The sequence below is a fragment of the Myotis nattereri genome, assembly GCF_964212035.1.
Source record: "Myotis nattereri genome assembly, chromosome: 14".
Taxonomy (NCBI): Eukaryota; Metazoa; Chordata; class Mammalia; order Chiroptera; family Vespertilionidae; genus Myotis; species Myotis nattereri.
In genome coordinates, this window is record NC_138089.1 from 52,732,070 (window position 1) to 52,746,317 (window position 14,248).

General features: G+C 49.2%; 2 protein-coding genes across 3 annotated transcripts in view; both read right to left on the reverse strand.

Moving 5' to 3' along the window:
• Positions 1 to 182: 182 nt before the first annotated feature.
• On the reverse strand, positions 183 to 5,035 carry TMEM42 (transmembrane protein 42). 2 transcript variants are annotated; one of them, XM_081105490.1, is made up of 3 exons: positions 4,772 to 4,971; positions 2,989 to 3,135; positions 183 to 2,382 (listed from the first exon to the last, which is right to left on the reverse strand). In XM_081105490.1, the coding sequence occupies exons 1-3, from the start codon at positions 4,952 to 4,954 to the stop codon at positions 2,260 to 2,262; spliced, it is 453 nt and encodes a 150-aa protein (XP_080961616.1). In that variant the 5' UTR covers positions 4,955 to 4,971; the 3' UTR covers positions 183 to 2,259. The 2 variants fall into 2 exon arrangements, with proteins under 2 accessions (XP_080961616.1, XP_080961615.1); XM_081105489.1 differs by having other exon boundaries at positions 467 to 2,382; positions 2,989 to 3,061; positions 4,772 to 5,035.
• A 2,431-nt stretch (positions 5,036 to 7,466) lies between these two features.
• KIF15 (kinesin family member 15) overlaps positions 7,467 to 14,248 on the reverse strand; it is a 50,990-nt gene continuing 44,208 nt past the window's right edge. The window contains exons 28-32 of the mRNA XM_081106003.1: positions 13,547 to 13,619; positions 12,786 to 12,823; positions 9,161 to 9,326; positions 8,790 to 8,921; positions 7,467 to 7,944 (exon numbers count right to left, since the gene is read on the reverse strand). Of these exons, the coding sequence (XP_080962129.1) occupies positions 7,885 to 7,944; positions 8,790 to 8,921; positions 9,161 to 9,326; positions 12,786 to 12,823; positions 13,547 to 13,619 (469 nt within the window). The 3' untranslated portion in view covers positions 7,467 to 7,884. The remainder of the gene's footprint in view (positions 7,945 to 8,789; positions 8,922 to 9,160; positions 9,327 to 12,785; positions 12,824 to 13,546; positions 13,620 to 14,248) is intronic.

Consider the following 14,248-nt stretch of genomic DNA (forward strand, 5'->3'; position numbering starts at 1 on the left):
GGGGGAGAGACAGAGAAACATTGATGTTGAGAGAGACTCATGGATTGGTTGCCTCCTGCAAGCGCCCCGACCAGGGCCAGGGATGGAGCCTGCAGCGGAGGCACATGCCCTCGACCTGAATCGAACTCGCAACCATTCAGTCTGCAGGGACGATGCTCCAACCCCTGAGCCGAACCAAACTGGCCAGGACGAAGGCTTTTTAATTTAGAACCCAGCCCACCACCCCTGAATGTCATGTAAATTACACACAAAATAACCTTCAACCCACACACGTGCCTCTGCCGGGTGATACCGCCGGGAGGGGCTGGGTGCCCTGAACAGGCCCCGAATACAGCCCAACCCCTCGGAGGGGGAGCCCCTGGGCCTGGGGAGTTGGGAGGATTGGATGGCTCCCCAAGTGCCCACCTGACCCGGCAGAAGATGCTATGAAGCGTGTTCCCTGAAAGAACACAGACCCAGGGACCCTCATTGAAGCATCCGTTTAATTAACGCACATGGATCATCTGAGCAAGTCCGAGGACAGAGGAACAGCTTGCGGTCGGCACAGGGAGGCACCTCCTGCCAGGACGACTCGGGGTCTCCCTCCCCTGGGCCCCCCGAGGCTCCTGAGAATGGGGCAGCCCCTCCTCTAGCACAGGCTACCTACAAGATCACGTCATCTCTGAACAGATAACTTCGTCCTTCCCTTTCCTGACCATGTGCTCTGGGAGAGCTTGGTCACATGCAGAGGGAGTGCTGAGAGCCGGCATGTCCGTTCCTGACCTCAGGGGTGAGTCACTGTGGCGGCCTCAGTCAGACTCAGTTTCCTTCCACTCCCAGCATTTTTTCGGCATCAGTGGAGGACCCGCCATTCCCTCATGAGCCTGATCTGCTCAGGCTGTGGCCCCACCCTCCTCCAAGCTGCTCCTGTAACGCTCTCTGTCTGAGTCCAAAGGCCTCTTCTCCGTCTTCCCCTTCCCCTCCCTCAGCATCAGCCTGGGCGATCCCTGCCTTTTTCTGGAGTGCTGCCCCCAGGACGCCACACGTGCCTGGTTATCCTACCTCACCGCTGTCTGCTCACTCGTCTCCCTGACTTCTCAACACAGGAGTGACAGGCTCAACCCGGGGTGTTAAGAGGCAGCAAGAGAGGAGCTGGGGAGAGGCGGGCGAGGGCCAGGTCCCAGTCAGCAGGAGCCACGGGAGCTGTAGGCAGGCCCACTGTCGGCAGTGAGAACTGGAGGGCAGTGACGCGCTACGGCACGGAGAGGGGGACCGCATGGACATGGCCCTTCCCTTCCCCAGCCTTCTGGTCCCACATCCCTTTCTACGCAGGGAATGCTGGAGGAGCCGGGGCCAGGGGTCGGGTTCAGGCGAGCTGAGGGCTCAGACCTCTGGGGAGCCCCGAGGACCGGGAGCAGGTGAGCGTCAGGTTGGCCATGCACGGGAGCATGTGGGCAGCACCCAGGGTCACAGTCACGCGGGGGAGATGCAAAAGCCACAGGAACCTGGGAAACCACCAAAGGACAGAGGGGCCTACAGGTGAAGAGGGGGTGAGCGAACCTCGGGCCAGTTTTGTACCCTAATAAGTAGAATAAAACTGGGTCCCCAAAGTGAGCTCAAGCTTTTCTCCGTGAGGACCAAGGGGGTGGCCAGGCCTTCCTGACCGGAAGGGCGCCGGCCTGGGAACATCGGAAGGAGCCGTGCGCCCCGCAGCTGGGCCCAGGCCGGGGGAAGGTGGGGGCCATAACCACTCCAGGAGCTGCAGCTCGCCCTGGCTGCTCCCTCTGACTCCAAACACTTAGGAAAGAAATAAATGTAGGAAGGAATTAGGATTCCACACCTGGTAGTTTTAACTTACAAGGAAGCATTAATCCAGTCTTCCTCCTCCTATAACATGGCGCAGCCGGCCCGACACATCGGCAAGAAGTTGTCCAAGTCCCACCAGTCACTGGCGTGTCACGTGACTTAGGCCACCAGCCTACAGTTACAGCCGGTTCGAGTCCAGCTCCTGCATGGCCCCTGGGTGGGCCCGGAGGTCAGAATCGGAGCGCCGCAGACGGCCAGGTGCTGGGGCAGAGCCTGCTGCGCCGCGGTTCCCCTTCAGGAGCCGGAGCTGCCACCACAAGGCTGCTCGGTCACAGGCCTGCTGCCCTCGGCAGCAACTCCCTTTGGCTGATGGTCGGAAGGCTGCACCCCGATCGCCCTGGGAAGCAGTCCCCACACGCCAGCCCGAGCCTGAGCCACCATCTGTCTGTCCAGCCGCCCACCAGTCAAGTGCCTCTACTGCTGCTTGAGCGGAAGGGCCTTCCTGTGGACGAGGATGAGTCCGCAGAGGATGAGGAACACGCCTCCCCACCACAGCACCTCCTGGCTCTCTCCGTACAGCACAAAGCCCAGGGCGGCCTGCGGGACAGACAGCTGTGAGGCCGGAGACACGTGCCCACGGGACCGGCCAGGGCGGCTGGGCACAACCCCGCCCCCGGGAGCTGACTGCCCTCCTAGGGTGGGAGGAAGGGTCTAGAGCCCCTGCTGGCAAGTCACTCAACGCATTTTGGTTTCACCTGCAGAGGTGAGGAGGGCACCTTCCCCACCGCACTGGACCCCGGCAAAGTGCACAGGACCAGCCGAGGCCACAGCGAGGCCAGTGTGCGGCTGATACCTGAGCGCCTCCTGCCTCCCCCACCTGCTGACCTCAGGCCACCAGAGAGAGGAACCTAGACCCTGGCATCTCAGGCTGGAGGGTGCAGACCCCTAGGAGACAGTGGGCAGCGCAGGAGGGCTGCAGCCTGGTCGAGCAGCAGGCAGGCTGGCTGTACCATTGGACTGCGTCCCATTGAAGGCGAGAATGCCTCAGTTTGAGAGTTGAGAGGAACAGCCACAGCCCCAACCTCTGCTCTGGTTCCTGACCTTTCTCCGATGTGGGGAAGCAGAGATGCCCAAGGATAACCCACCCAGAACCCAAGTTTGAGACGGGGGGTGGGGGGGGGAATGGACCCTCAGGCTACTCACCGAGCTGAGGATGTTCGAAAAAGTCACCGTGACAGAGGCAATGGCCGACGACATGGAGAAACTGAGGCCGCGGCTGAAGAATGTCCACATCAGAGAGTTGGCGGTCGCCATCACGATGATGCCCAAGATACAGGAGGCCACGTGCACCTGCAGGAGGAGGTGTCACGGCAGCCAGGCCCAGCCCGCCCTGCACCCAGCAGCGCCCCTCACAGCACACCCAGGGCCCCCTCCTGAGACCCCACCACAGCCTAGGGGATCCTCAACATTCCTGCGGGACTTAGCCCTCCGCGGGCAGCACATCCACTTTACAGCTGACACAAATTCAGAGATGACACTTTTTGGCCATCTTATTGGTCATGTGACCTTGGGCAGAAGGAAAATGCTAATCCATGACCAGTATTTTCTAGAGCACCAGTTCTTTAGTCCGCATCAGGGACCAATGCTGGAAGTCCAGTCCGCGAGGGCCAATTGTTACTATGTGGTCTGTAGTAGGGGTACCTTCCCCGGGTCAGGTAAAGCATGAACTAGACATGTCTCTCCCCTTCTGTGCCCGCTACATCCCACTCAGGCTGGACCCACTGGGCATTCTGGAGCTTTTACTCTGTGCCCGGCCCTGCGGTAAGTACTTTCAGTGCATTCTCATTTATTCCTTAACTTCACTTTACAGATAAAGAATCTGAGGCATTAAGTAACTTGCCTCAGTGCCACCGCTGATAGGAGCTGCCAGGATTCAAACCCAGCTGTGTGGCTCCGCCATCTTAACCAGGACACAGCCCTGCCCACGGCAAACCACCTGAGGCCATTTGACTGGTGATGCCAGGCATCACTCAGAGGACTGGCCTAGTTTTGTCTCTTTTTCTAAAAGGTGACAGCCTTGAGAATACATTCCTTCTACGCTAAGGATATGCAGAGCCCCTTGCTTGGTTTCAAGGTAGCAACTTGCCTGCTCCCTGGGGGGAGGGGAGGTTGTGACCATCTAAACCCCATACTCATTTCCCATCAGTGTTCCAGCAGCTGAATGTATAGGGTCCTGAGGAAAGGGTTTCCTTGTGTAATGTACACAGAGCGCTGCCCGTGCCAGTGGCGGCTGCCCGTATAAAAGGCTATGAAGGCCTGGGCACAACTGGGAAGACCCGAAAACCTCCTGCCGCAGAGGCACTCATCTTACTCTGGCCGCTTCCTCCAAGAATTGCGCCCCTCAAGCCCGGCAGCTCCCCCTGGATCAGCCCCAAATGGCTGAAACCTTCAGCATCGACCTGCCCCGTCCAGGTCGGGTCTAACTCAGGGCTGCAGAGTCGGGGATGGGCGAAGCCAAGAGGTGCACGTGAGCGGACACGGGCCGCAGCTTAAGATCTCAACGTGGGGAAAGTCCAGAACGTCTCCCAAACCCCAGGCTCCCTGGCAGCGCGGCCAACACACCCGTTCATTACGGAGGGCAGAGATGGGCAACAGGCGGCTCACCTGGAGTCACGTGGAGAGAAATGTTCCGCACAAGGGGCTTAAAATGAGAGGTAGAGAGTAGATGGAGGAGGTGGGCGCCTTCCCCGAGCCAACCAGCCCGCCGGGAGGACCGGCTTTAGGTTCCCGGCGTGTCTTACCGCCCACACGCGCCGCAGCGCAGGGATGCTCGCCCGCCCCTGTGGCTGCAGGGCGCGGCCGGGCAGATCCGTGGGGGTGAGGCGGCGCCCTGCGCCCCCGCCCCACCCGGAGCCCCGCGGGCCCGCAGCGCCCCTCCGCCGCCCGGACCACCCGCCCGCCCGCCCGGCCGCGCCCCGGGCTCGACCTTGCTGCCGAAGGCCAGCTTGGCGGAGGCGGCGGCCAGGGACCCGAACGCGCCGGCACACAGGCAGTTGAAGACGCCCCAGAAGCGGCGCCGCATCGCCCCGGCCTGGAGGTGCGGGGGCAACCCCGCGGGGGTGTCGGGGTAGGTGACCACAGTGCCCCGCGCCATGGTGCCCCGCGCCATGGTGCCCGCCGCCGCCTCTGCCCGCGCCCGCCGCCGCCTCTGCCCGCGCCCGCGTTGTCAGCCAGTGGCAGCGCCGAGCGCGCGCCGTGATTGGACGGTGGCCTCACGTGATGCAGCGCTCACGTCAGCGACGAGTCCAATTCGGGTCCTTCAAGAACCTCGCAGGGGCGGGGCTTGAGGGGGCGGGGCCACCTGGCCCGAGCCCCAGCGGTCCCCTCGGGCGGAGGGCGCCCTCTAGCGGTAGGTTTAGGTTTATCCGCGCGCGCCCGACCGATGTCTGAGGCCGACCCGGTGGTCCTGGGGTGGTAGAACTCGCAGCTAGCCCTGCCGCTTGGTGTGTGCGGCGTCGGCTTCCCATGGGCATTTATGAAAAATGTCGAATCCCAGGCCTGGCCCCACCCCCACTGAATCAAAATCAGATTCACGCGCACTCTCCAAATTGATAAACGCAAAATGGAGAGATGCTTCCGCAGAGGGCGCTAGAGACCTCCAGACTCAGCAAGAAGGCAGCTCAGGTGAGGGTTTGGGGGAAGGCCCAGATGGATATACACTGCTCAGTGCAGGAAACTTAGAAAAGTTGTCATTCACAATCACTCCACTCAGATAATCAAGGTTAACATTCCTTCTAATTTCCTGTGCGCTGAAAGATATTTAAAACATTTTCGTTTAAGAAGTCGTATTTCTTTGAAAATAAAGTGTTGAAATGTATGAAGGACAATCATGTTACAGAGTACCTTTTCTCTATGCATATTTAGTTTTATGTATAGCGCACGTTTTAAAAGTTTACATATAAGTATGGGACTTTTAAAAAACATGATTCAGCCCAGCCGGTGTGGCTGTGGTTGAGCGTCAACCAATGTATGAACCAGGAGGTCACAGGTTCGATACCTGGGTTTTGAGCTCAATCTCCAGTAGGGGATGTGCAAGAGGCAGTCAATCCATGATGTTTGCCAGGATGACTAGAATCCCAGCACTCACTGGGTTTTGCAGAAATCTCAGTTCTAACCCCTGTCCTGAGCTAGCCTAAGACTTTACCTCTCTCTCCTTGCTATGAGTGATGTTATGGGCTGAATTGTGTTCCCCCAAAAGGTATGTTGAAGTCTTGACTCCTTAGCACCTGTGAATGTGACCTTATTTGGAAACTGGTCACTACAGATGTAATCAAAACCAAGATGTGGTCATTAGGGTGGGCCCTAATCTAAATAATGTTCTTGTTAGAAGAACCAGAGACATAGGAGAGAATGCCATGTGACCATGGTGGCTGAGATTGGAGTGATGTAATATGCAAGCCAAGACCACCAAGGACTGCTGGCAGCACCACACACTGAGAGGCAGAGAACACACTCCCTGGAGCCCTGAGGCTTTAGCAACACCTTGACTTTGGGCTTCTAGCCTCCCTAATGGTGGGAGAATAAATTTCTGTTATTTGAAGCCACCCATTTTTGGTGATAATGTGTTGCAGCAGCCTTAGGAAACTCACAGGTGACAAGACCCAATCCTCCTCATTACCAGCTTCAATCCTCCACCTTCTCCCACCCCCAAGGCAGTCACAGGTCTACTTTCCACCTTCCACTGAGCTCCTTTCTTGTCTCTCGCTGGCTCTAAGGATTTACTACTATTCCTTGATAGTTCAACTATGAATTAGTTTTGTTTTTTTAGCTATACTGAAGTATGAATAACAAACCATTAAATTAACCCATCTTGAATGGAGTTTTTCGAAGATTTATGAACTTGTGTAACCATCACCACAAACCGGTTTTAAAGCATTTCCACCACATCAAAAAGTTCCCTTGTGCCCCTTCGGTCATTTCCAGGCAACTAATCATCTGCTTTCTACCACTAAAACGTTGCCTTTTCTGGATATTTCACTTACATGGAATCATACAGACTGTGGTCTTTTAAGTCTGGCTTTTCACTTAGCATTTTTTTAAGGTTTATCCATGTGTCTCTTTTTTATTGCCGAGTCATATTTCCATAATATGTAAAGTGTTCAATATCATTAGTCATTAGGAAACTGGAAGTGTATACCAGTACACGCCCATCAGGATGGTTATAGTGTAAACCCTGAATGACGAGTGTTGGTGTAGATGTGGAGAAACTGCAGCACACTGCTGGTGGGAACAGAAAATGGGGCAGCCAAACAGTGCATTTGGGAAGCAGGCAATGTCTTACCAAGTTAAACACACACTTACCACGTGACCTAGCAATCCTACTCCCAGGTTTCTACTCAGGAGGTAAGAAACGCAGGCCCACACCAAGACGTGCAGTTGGATTTAGAGCAGCATTATGCATGATAGTCCCAAACTGCAAACAGTTCAGATGTCCATCAGATGGTGAACGAATAAAGTGTGGCACGTCCACACAATGGAATATTATTTGCTATCAAAAGGCACGAAGTGCTGATACACAGAAGTCCGAGAGGGCAGGGGGTTTTGTTTGCCTTGTTCACAAGTGACCAGTGCCTGGCATATACTAGGTGCTCATTAGGTATATGTTGCATGACCAAGAGAATGAACCACATGAGCTTCTTTATTGGACTGTTTATTTGAAAAAGATTTATTACATTTTGAAAAATGGCCATGTTTGCAGTCATAAAAATGTGCATGAGAATTCAAGTAAGAATATAAAAATAATCCATATTAACAAGTTTGCTTTGTACACAGGCTGCACCATCAGCCATGACCCCCACTGCAAGTTTTGGGGACACTGACTATTGTGGGAGCTTCTGACGCAAGACTCAGGGAGATCAGGTTAGTAGCTTAGGGACACGTAGCCTGACCAGTGTCCACTGTAAACATCAGCGATAGACTTTTATTTTAAGAGGCAAAGGGTTTCCCCGGAGTTCACAGTTGGTTTGAGCCCTGCAGTGGTGCTGCCCTCCACACAGCAGGTGGCCGACTGCCACGGACGTGTCCGGGTGCAGAAGTTCATCAGAAACTCTTTTTCATTTCTTTTAAAAATACATTTTCAGCACGCAACTTTTCTGTCTCCTGGTAAGTAATTTTTTTTAAAAGGAAAAGAAAAAAATTAAGGCTCTAATTCTTACAAGAATTATTCTTGGCATTCATTAAATTTATATTTCAAATTAAAACTACAATTTTTAAATTTGTAAATTTCTCAACATTAAACAGAAATGTGATGTGTATGAAAACTGATTGAATTATCCTTAGAATAGCAATGACTGTATTGTTTTGAATTCAGGAAGTTCCCTAAAGAAGGCAGATAATGCCCTAACCGGTTTGGCTCAGTGGATAGAGCATCGGCTTGCGGACTCAAGGGTCCCAGGTTCAATTCCAGTCAAGGGCATGTACCTTGGTTGCGGGCACATCCCCAGTGGGGAGTGTGCAGGAGGCAGCTGATCAATGTTTCTCTCTCATTGATGTTTTTAACTCTCTATCCCTCTCCCTTCCTCTCTGTAAAAAATCAATAAAATAAAAAAATTAAAAGGCAGATAAGCGATTTGAACATTAAATTCAATTTTAACACACTATTTGCGGGTAGTTTTTATCTCGTGCTAACAGGTGGCGCGGGCCATTTTTGCAGTTGAATAGATTACCTACCATTATACCTGGAAGTACATGCATAATTCACCATTGTATGTGTTAGAGACCCAAATTTTGTCCTTTGGAATTCGTATATCTGCATGTTAGCATCCCTTTAGAGCAATAAAAAAGCATAAAAATAAACGTATTTATACGTTACCCGCATTCTACCGCTAGTCTATAAAAAACGTATTAATACGTGTCCTGCGCTCTACTACCAGTCAACGTAAAACATATAAATACGTTTCCCGCATACAATGTGTTAATTAAGCAACCATTTAAACAGCAGTTACCTCAGCGAGCCGGACGTTCTCCCTCTTCAGCCGCACCACGTAGTGGATCTTCTGGTTTGGGTTCTGGTGTCCTAGCAACTTGCCATTTTCCTCAGCGAGACACTCCACCTGCTTCCTTAACATTTCCATCTCCTGCAGGTAGTCAACCCAGGAAGGAGACAATGAGCTGCTGTTCATTTCTTAAAAAGTAACATTACTCCATGCCTCTGAGGGTGCAGGGAGACAGACACACAGACAGCTGCTACCGTGTGCTACAGCAGGTCTGACCCACAGGGCACCCTATCAGACAAGAGACTTACTCTGGTTGGTCCTAGTGATTCACGCGGCCCAAGCACAGGAAAACACACACACACACGCACGCACGCACGCACCTGGAGTGTTCTCTCCCTTTCTTCATAGAATTCTTCCAGCTTTGACCTCAGGTGTTCCTTTTCTTGGAACGCTTTAGACTCCAACGTTCTGGTTCGTTCCACTTCCTCAGTCATTCTGAGGTAATCTGTCTCTTTGCTCTGCAGGGCACTCTGGACTTCTTCTAGACTGTAATAATAAATAGCCCTTTTTGATATTCCAAAGAAACATAATTACAACAGTACTGTAAGACATGTGGAGATGTGCCCCCCACACCCCACCCCCCCAGCCCAGGGTGCTGATTTGAAAGTAATGCTAATCGCTGCCCCCCTCTCCCCCGAGAGCACAGGAAGATCTGCAGGTACGTTTTTGTTGTTGTTTTAACCAAGACTTTAATTTTGGAAAAATCCTCAAACCATTTTTTAAATAATGAAGATTTAGAATGGAAACTCAGATTCAGCCCACGTGGAGCAAACGTAACGGAGGTATTACTACAGCAGCAGGGTTTACTCAGTGCCCCACCCTTAAGTGTAATAGTTTCTGGTTTCAAACACTGGTTTTCAGACAGAGGGACACAATTATTTCTTTAAGGATGTGCTATTTAGAATTTACACACTTTATATAACTACCAATTGAAAAGAGATATAAGGAAAAAGGCTACTGTAGAATTACATAGAATTTCACCAATTTTATAAAATCATCTGAATCCTATCAGCTTCCCCAAAGAAACAAATGCTTTTTATCTCACAATGCATATGGAACAGAATTCTGGTTAAGTAAATGATGTAATACAGGGCATTTAATATACCACTTACAGGCAACTGATTTCTAGGGCAGTGTTCCCAGACCACAGTCCATGCGCTCAGAAGGGCGTGTGGAGAGGAGGCACGGTGTCCTCAGCTCCCCTGGGGCTGTGCTACATTTATCGGGCGTGTTTTGCTTTAGTTTGATGAAGAGGCTCTGAGGCACGGCAGACACTGCAGTTGCTTAGCCAACAGCCAACCCCCTGCGCTGTCTAGCTATAGACACTCACTTCATCTGGGGGAAAGGAAGAGGGAGAGCTTGCCGTTTCTAAGGTTACCAGGGAAGACCTGGGCTGAGCTGAGCATGGCTCTACCTACCTCGCGGCCAGAAGTGCTACACCCGGCCCAGGAGACGCACACTGACCCTTGGGGTCACATACACCCATGGATAACACAATGTGTAAAATCGCTGCGGGAGGCTGGGGCTGATTTGTGGAGTGTGCTTTGCTTGCCCACAATGTGGGTTTCTGTTCGATCCAGGGATAACGTATCTCTAAGACTCTTGGTTACTAAATTATGAAATAGATTACAGGCATACTTAGCTTGTATTAATTTTTTTTTTTTTTTTTTTGCTAGAAGGTCTCAAATGGACATTCCTTCTAAAATAGCTGCAGATTTACAGCCATGCAGCTGGATTCTCATAGATCCTGCACGGGATGCAGACTCCTGTCCTGGCCCTACAACTACCCGGCTGGAAGCAGTCCCTGGACGGCTCCCATGTGATGAGACTGTTGAACAAGCTGCTCTACATCCATCCTCTTTGATTCTATGAAGCTAACGACTCAATGACTGGGTAACAGATCTTTCACAGGTGGTTGGTCTTTGTCATCCGATCATTGAAAAGAATTTTTGGCATATTAACTTGGATGGAGCTCCAATGACTAAATACGAGTACTCGAACAAAACTTCCATTGCCATTACTTACTATGTGATTAAGATTCCTCAGCATTTATACCAATAAAAACAGAAAATGGAATAGAATTGATACTAAATATTGTCTCATTCCAGAATTAAAAAACAGAATGAGCTAATCAAAGAAAAAGCATTAAGATAAAGTGCATTAAGAGATGCATTTCCACTAACATTTTACTAGGTATAGTGATTATTTATAAAATCTTACAATAAATTTAGGATACTGTGTTAATAGTAATGAAAATTCAACCCAGAAGAAATATAACTCTTAGAGACATAAGAATACAAGAAACTTCTACAAATTATTTTCAATTTTCATACGTTTTCATTGCTAACTGAAATGATAGAGTAATCAGCAAAACAATTTCCAAACAATATATTAAATCAGCATGGGTATAGAACAGCGGTTCTCAACCTGTGGGTCGCGACCCCTTTGGGGGTCAAATGACCCTTTCACAGGGGTCGCCTAAGACCATCGGAAAACACACATATAATTACATATTGTTTTTGTGATTAATCACTATGCTTTAATTATGTTCAATTTGTAACAATGAAAATGCATCCTGCATATCAGATATTTACATTACGATTCATAACAGTAGCAAAATCACAGTTATGAAGTAGCAACGAAAATAATTTTGTGGTTGGGGGTCACCACAACATGAGGCACTGTATTAAAGGGTCGCGGCATTAGGAAGGTTGAGAACCACTGGAATAGAAACTAAAATAAAAAAAGGAACAAGGTAAAATTTTAGATTTAGGAATCTGTTTATATATTTTTAAATGATGGAAAGTAGCAAATAAGTTGAATACTGTTAGAAGAACACCACAAAAGTTTTTCTAAAGGTCACTATTTTTAGTACAGGCATATCTCTGCTTTACTGCACTTCACAGATGCTGCGACTTTTACAAATTGAAGGCAAGACTCTCCACCAGCAAAAAGACTATAACTCACTTTATTACAATTGTCTGGAACCAACCTGCAATATTCCTGAGGTATGCCTGTATGTTGGAACCTCTATTTTTTGCAACAATTTAAACTTACAATTTTAACATTAAGTCAACTCCAAAAATGAGCAAGAAGGTACATGGTATTTCAGACTCTTTTTTGAGGTAGAACAAGTGAAATGCTTGAGGGCCTCAGTTTCTGATGACGAGTGTCTATTCAGAGAATACAATATCTTTCTAATGTTTTATTATTTGTTATACCACCCAGCTTACTTATTTTGAACGCAATAATACAGTATATCTTGTTCACCAAAGAATAAGTTAATATTAAAAGTATATGAAGAAAATTTTTTAATTTTTATTTATTTTTAGAGAGAGAGGGAAGGGAGGAGGGGGAGAAACATCGATGTGAGAGCAAAATATTGACTGGCTGCCTCCTGCATGCTCCCTACGTGGGGATCGAGCCTGCAACCCAGGCATGTGCCCTTACTGGGAATCAAACCAGCAACCTTTCGGTGCATGGGACAATGCCCAACCAACTGAGCCACACTGACCAGGCAATAAATTATTTTTTCACTTCATTTCATTTTACTTATGAATAAATAAGCCTAGATCAGGAGAAATCAGAGAATTGATCTAGGGGTCTCAAAGGGCCTCGAGGTTTTAAATCAGAGGAAACCAGAAGTGAAAAGGGAAATGTGATTGTTTATGTTGTTCTCAGTGAGTCCATGAAGAGAAAACCAATTAATTCCTTCAGGAAAGCTAGGCTCTTCCTGGCACTTATTCTTTCAAGGTAATTTTTGGAATGGCTTCCTGTGAAAAACCTCTTTAGCAAGAGGTATTTAGGAAAACAGTTTGTAAACATCTCTTATGCTCACTTCAGAAGGAAAGAAGCTACTTACCTTGTGGCTATGAGTGTTTCTTCCCTTAGAGAAGAGTAAAGAAAAGGCTAACAAGAACTTGAATTATAAAACAGTGCACTTACTCTGCTTTCATCCTCAGCATTTCTTCAACTAACTTATTCTATAGGATTAAAAAAAGAAAGAAAGAGATGCTTAAGTTCTTAACATTGCTAAAAAAGATAGATTGAAAGTAACCACCCCACTCTCACTGATGATAACAGAATCAATTAAACCAACATTCTTTTCTATAATCCAAGCTACACACACATAAAGGGGGCATCTATTTTTAAGACTTCATGCACTGTGCCCTGTAAGGCCCGAAACAGGCACTCAATCCTTGCTTCCAAATGGTTAACTGCATGGGTATGCTGAGCAGTAGACTTACTACCATCTAGACACAAAAACAAAATATCTCTTAATTCTCAGTTATGTCTAAATACTGATGGTGAATATCAAACTTAACAGTGGGAATACGGAAAAAACAGAAATCTCAATAGTAAATGGCATCTACAATATATAACCATAAATACTAACTATAAACGCACCTCTCAGACAATTACACCTATTACGTAAAAAAAAAACAACAACCAAAAAACACTGAACAGACCATCCAACTTCAGAGAGAAGGTGGGGGGGGGGGGGGCGGGGGCGGGGAGGTCAGTTAGAGATGGACCAAAGGACTTGTACACATGCATATTAGCATGACCCATGGACACAGACACTGGGGCGGCGGGGGCTTGTCCTGGGGAGGTGGGAGTGGTGGGGGCAGAGGAGAATCAATTGGGGAAAAAGGGCACATATGTAATATTTAAACAATTTTTAAAAATACCATAAAAAATCCTACTTTAGCAAGTCTTTCTTTGATAAGTTCCTCTTGTTCGTTCCTCAGCTGCTGGTTGTCTGGATGATTCTGTTCGCTGCACAGATTAGGGAGGATAGGGACACAATGTCAAGTGTAGCCAAGTATCACTTCATGTCTATTAGATGCAACAATGCCAAGCTGTGCAAAGAAAAGCCAACTCCGTGGTGAGGTCACGTTAGCACACCTGACAAATGTGACCGACATAAGGCACCTTCCCCAGATTTCAGGATTCCCCCACACAAAAGTGAGGTGAGCAAAGCGGAGAAATCTAATCAAGGCTTGGCTAAAAGTAAAATAAAGTAGGAACTTGGTCAAGAGCAGTATCACCTGAAGATCAAATGTGAGCAAAAGGGGGCTGAGGAGAAGGGCAGGCCAGGAGTCTGTGCGACTGTGATCAGCAGGAAGGGGCCTCTTAGGGGTGGAAGGGTTCCTCAGGCTGGCTGGTCCCCAGGGCCCTGCTGCCCCTTTCGTCAGATTTCACAGCTGGCTGCCCATGCATGCCGACACCAGGCAGTGGATTCCCTGAGTACCAGACATGAATCTCTTCGTGAAAAAGTCCTCTGTATGAAGAAAATTATATTCTGGGTGTGACCTCAGTTTCAGGTGAATCTGATCAATCTGAGTCCATCTCTGAGCCTGACCAGGTCAGGATAATAACCCAGCAGCGCCCCCGGAGAATCTGCT

Excerpts from the sequence above, each read along its gene's own strand:
- TMEM42 (XM_081105489.1), bottom strand. The coding sequence starts at position 4,954 with ATGGCGCGGGGCACCATGGCGCGGGGCACTGTGGTCACCTACCCCGAC. Across the intron at positions 3,062-4,771 it reads AGCTGGCCTTCGGCAGCAAG|CCGCGGCCTCAGTTTCTCCA; the intron begins GTCGAGCCCGGG and ends GACATTCTTCAG. Across the intron at positions 2,383-2,988 it reads TTTCGAACATCCTCAGCTCG|GCCGCCCTGGGCTTTGTGCT; the intron begins GTGAGTAGCCTG and ends TCTGTCCCGCAG.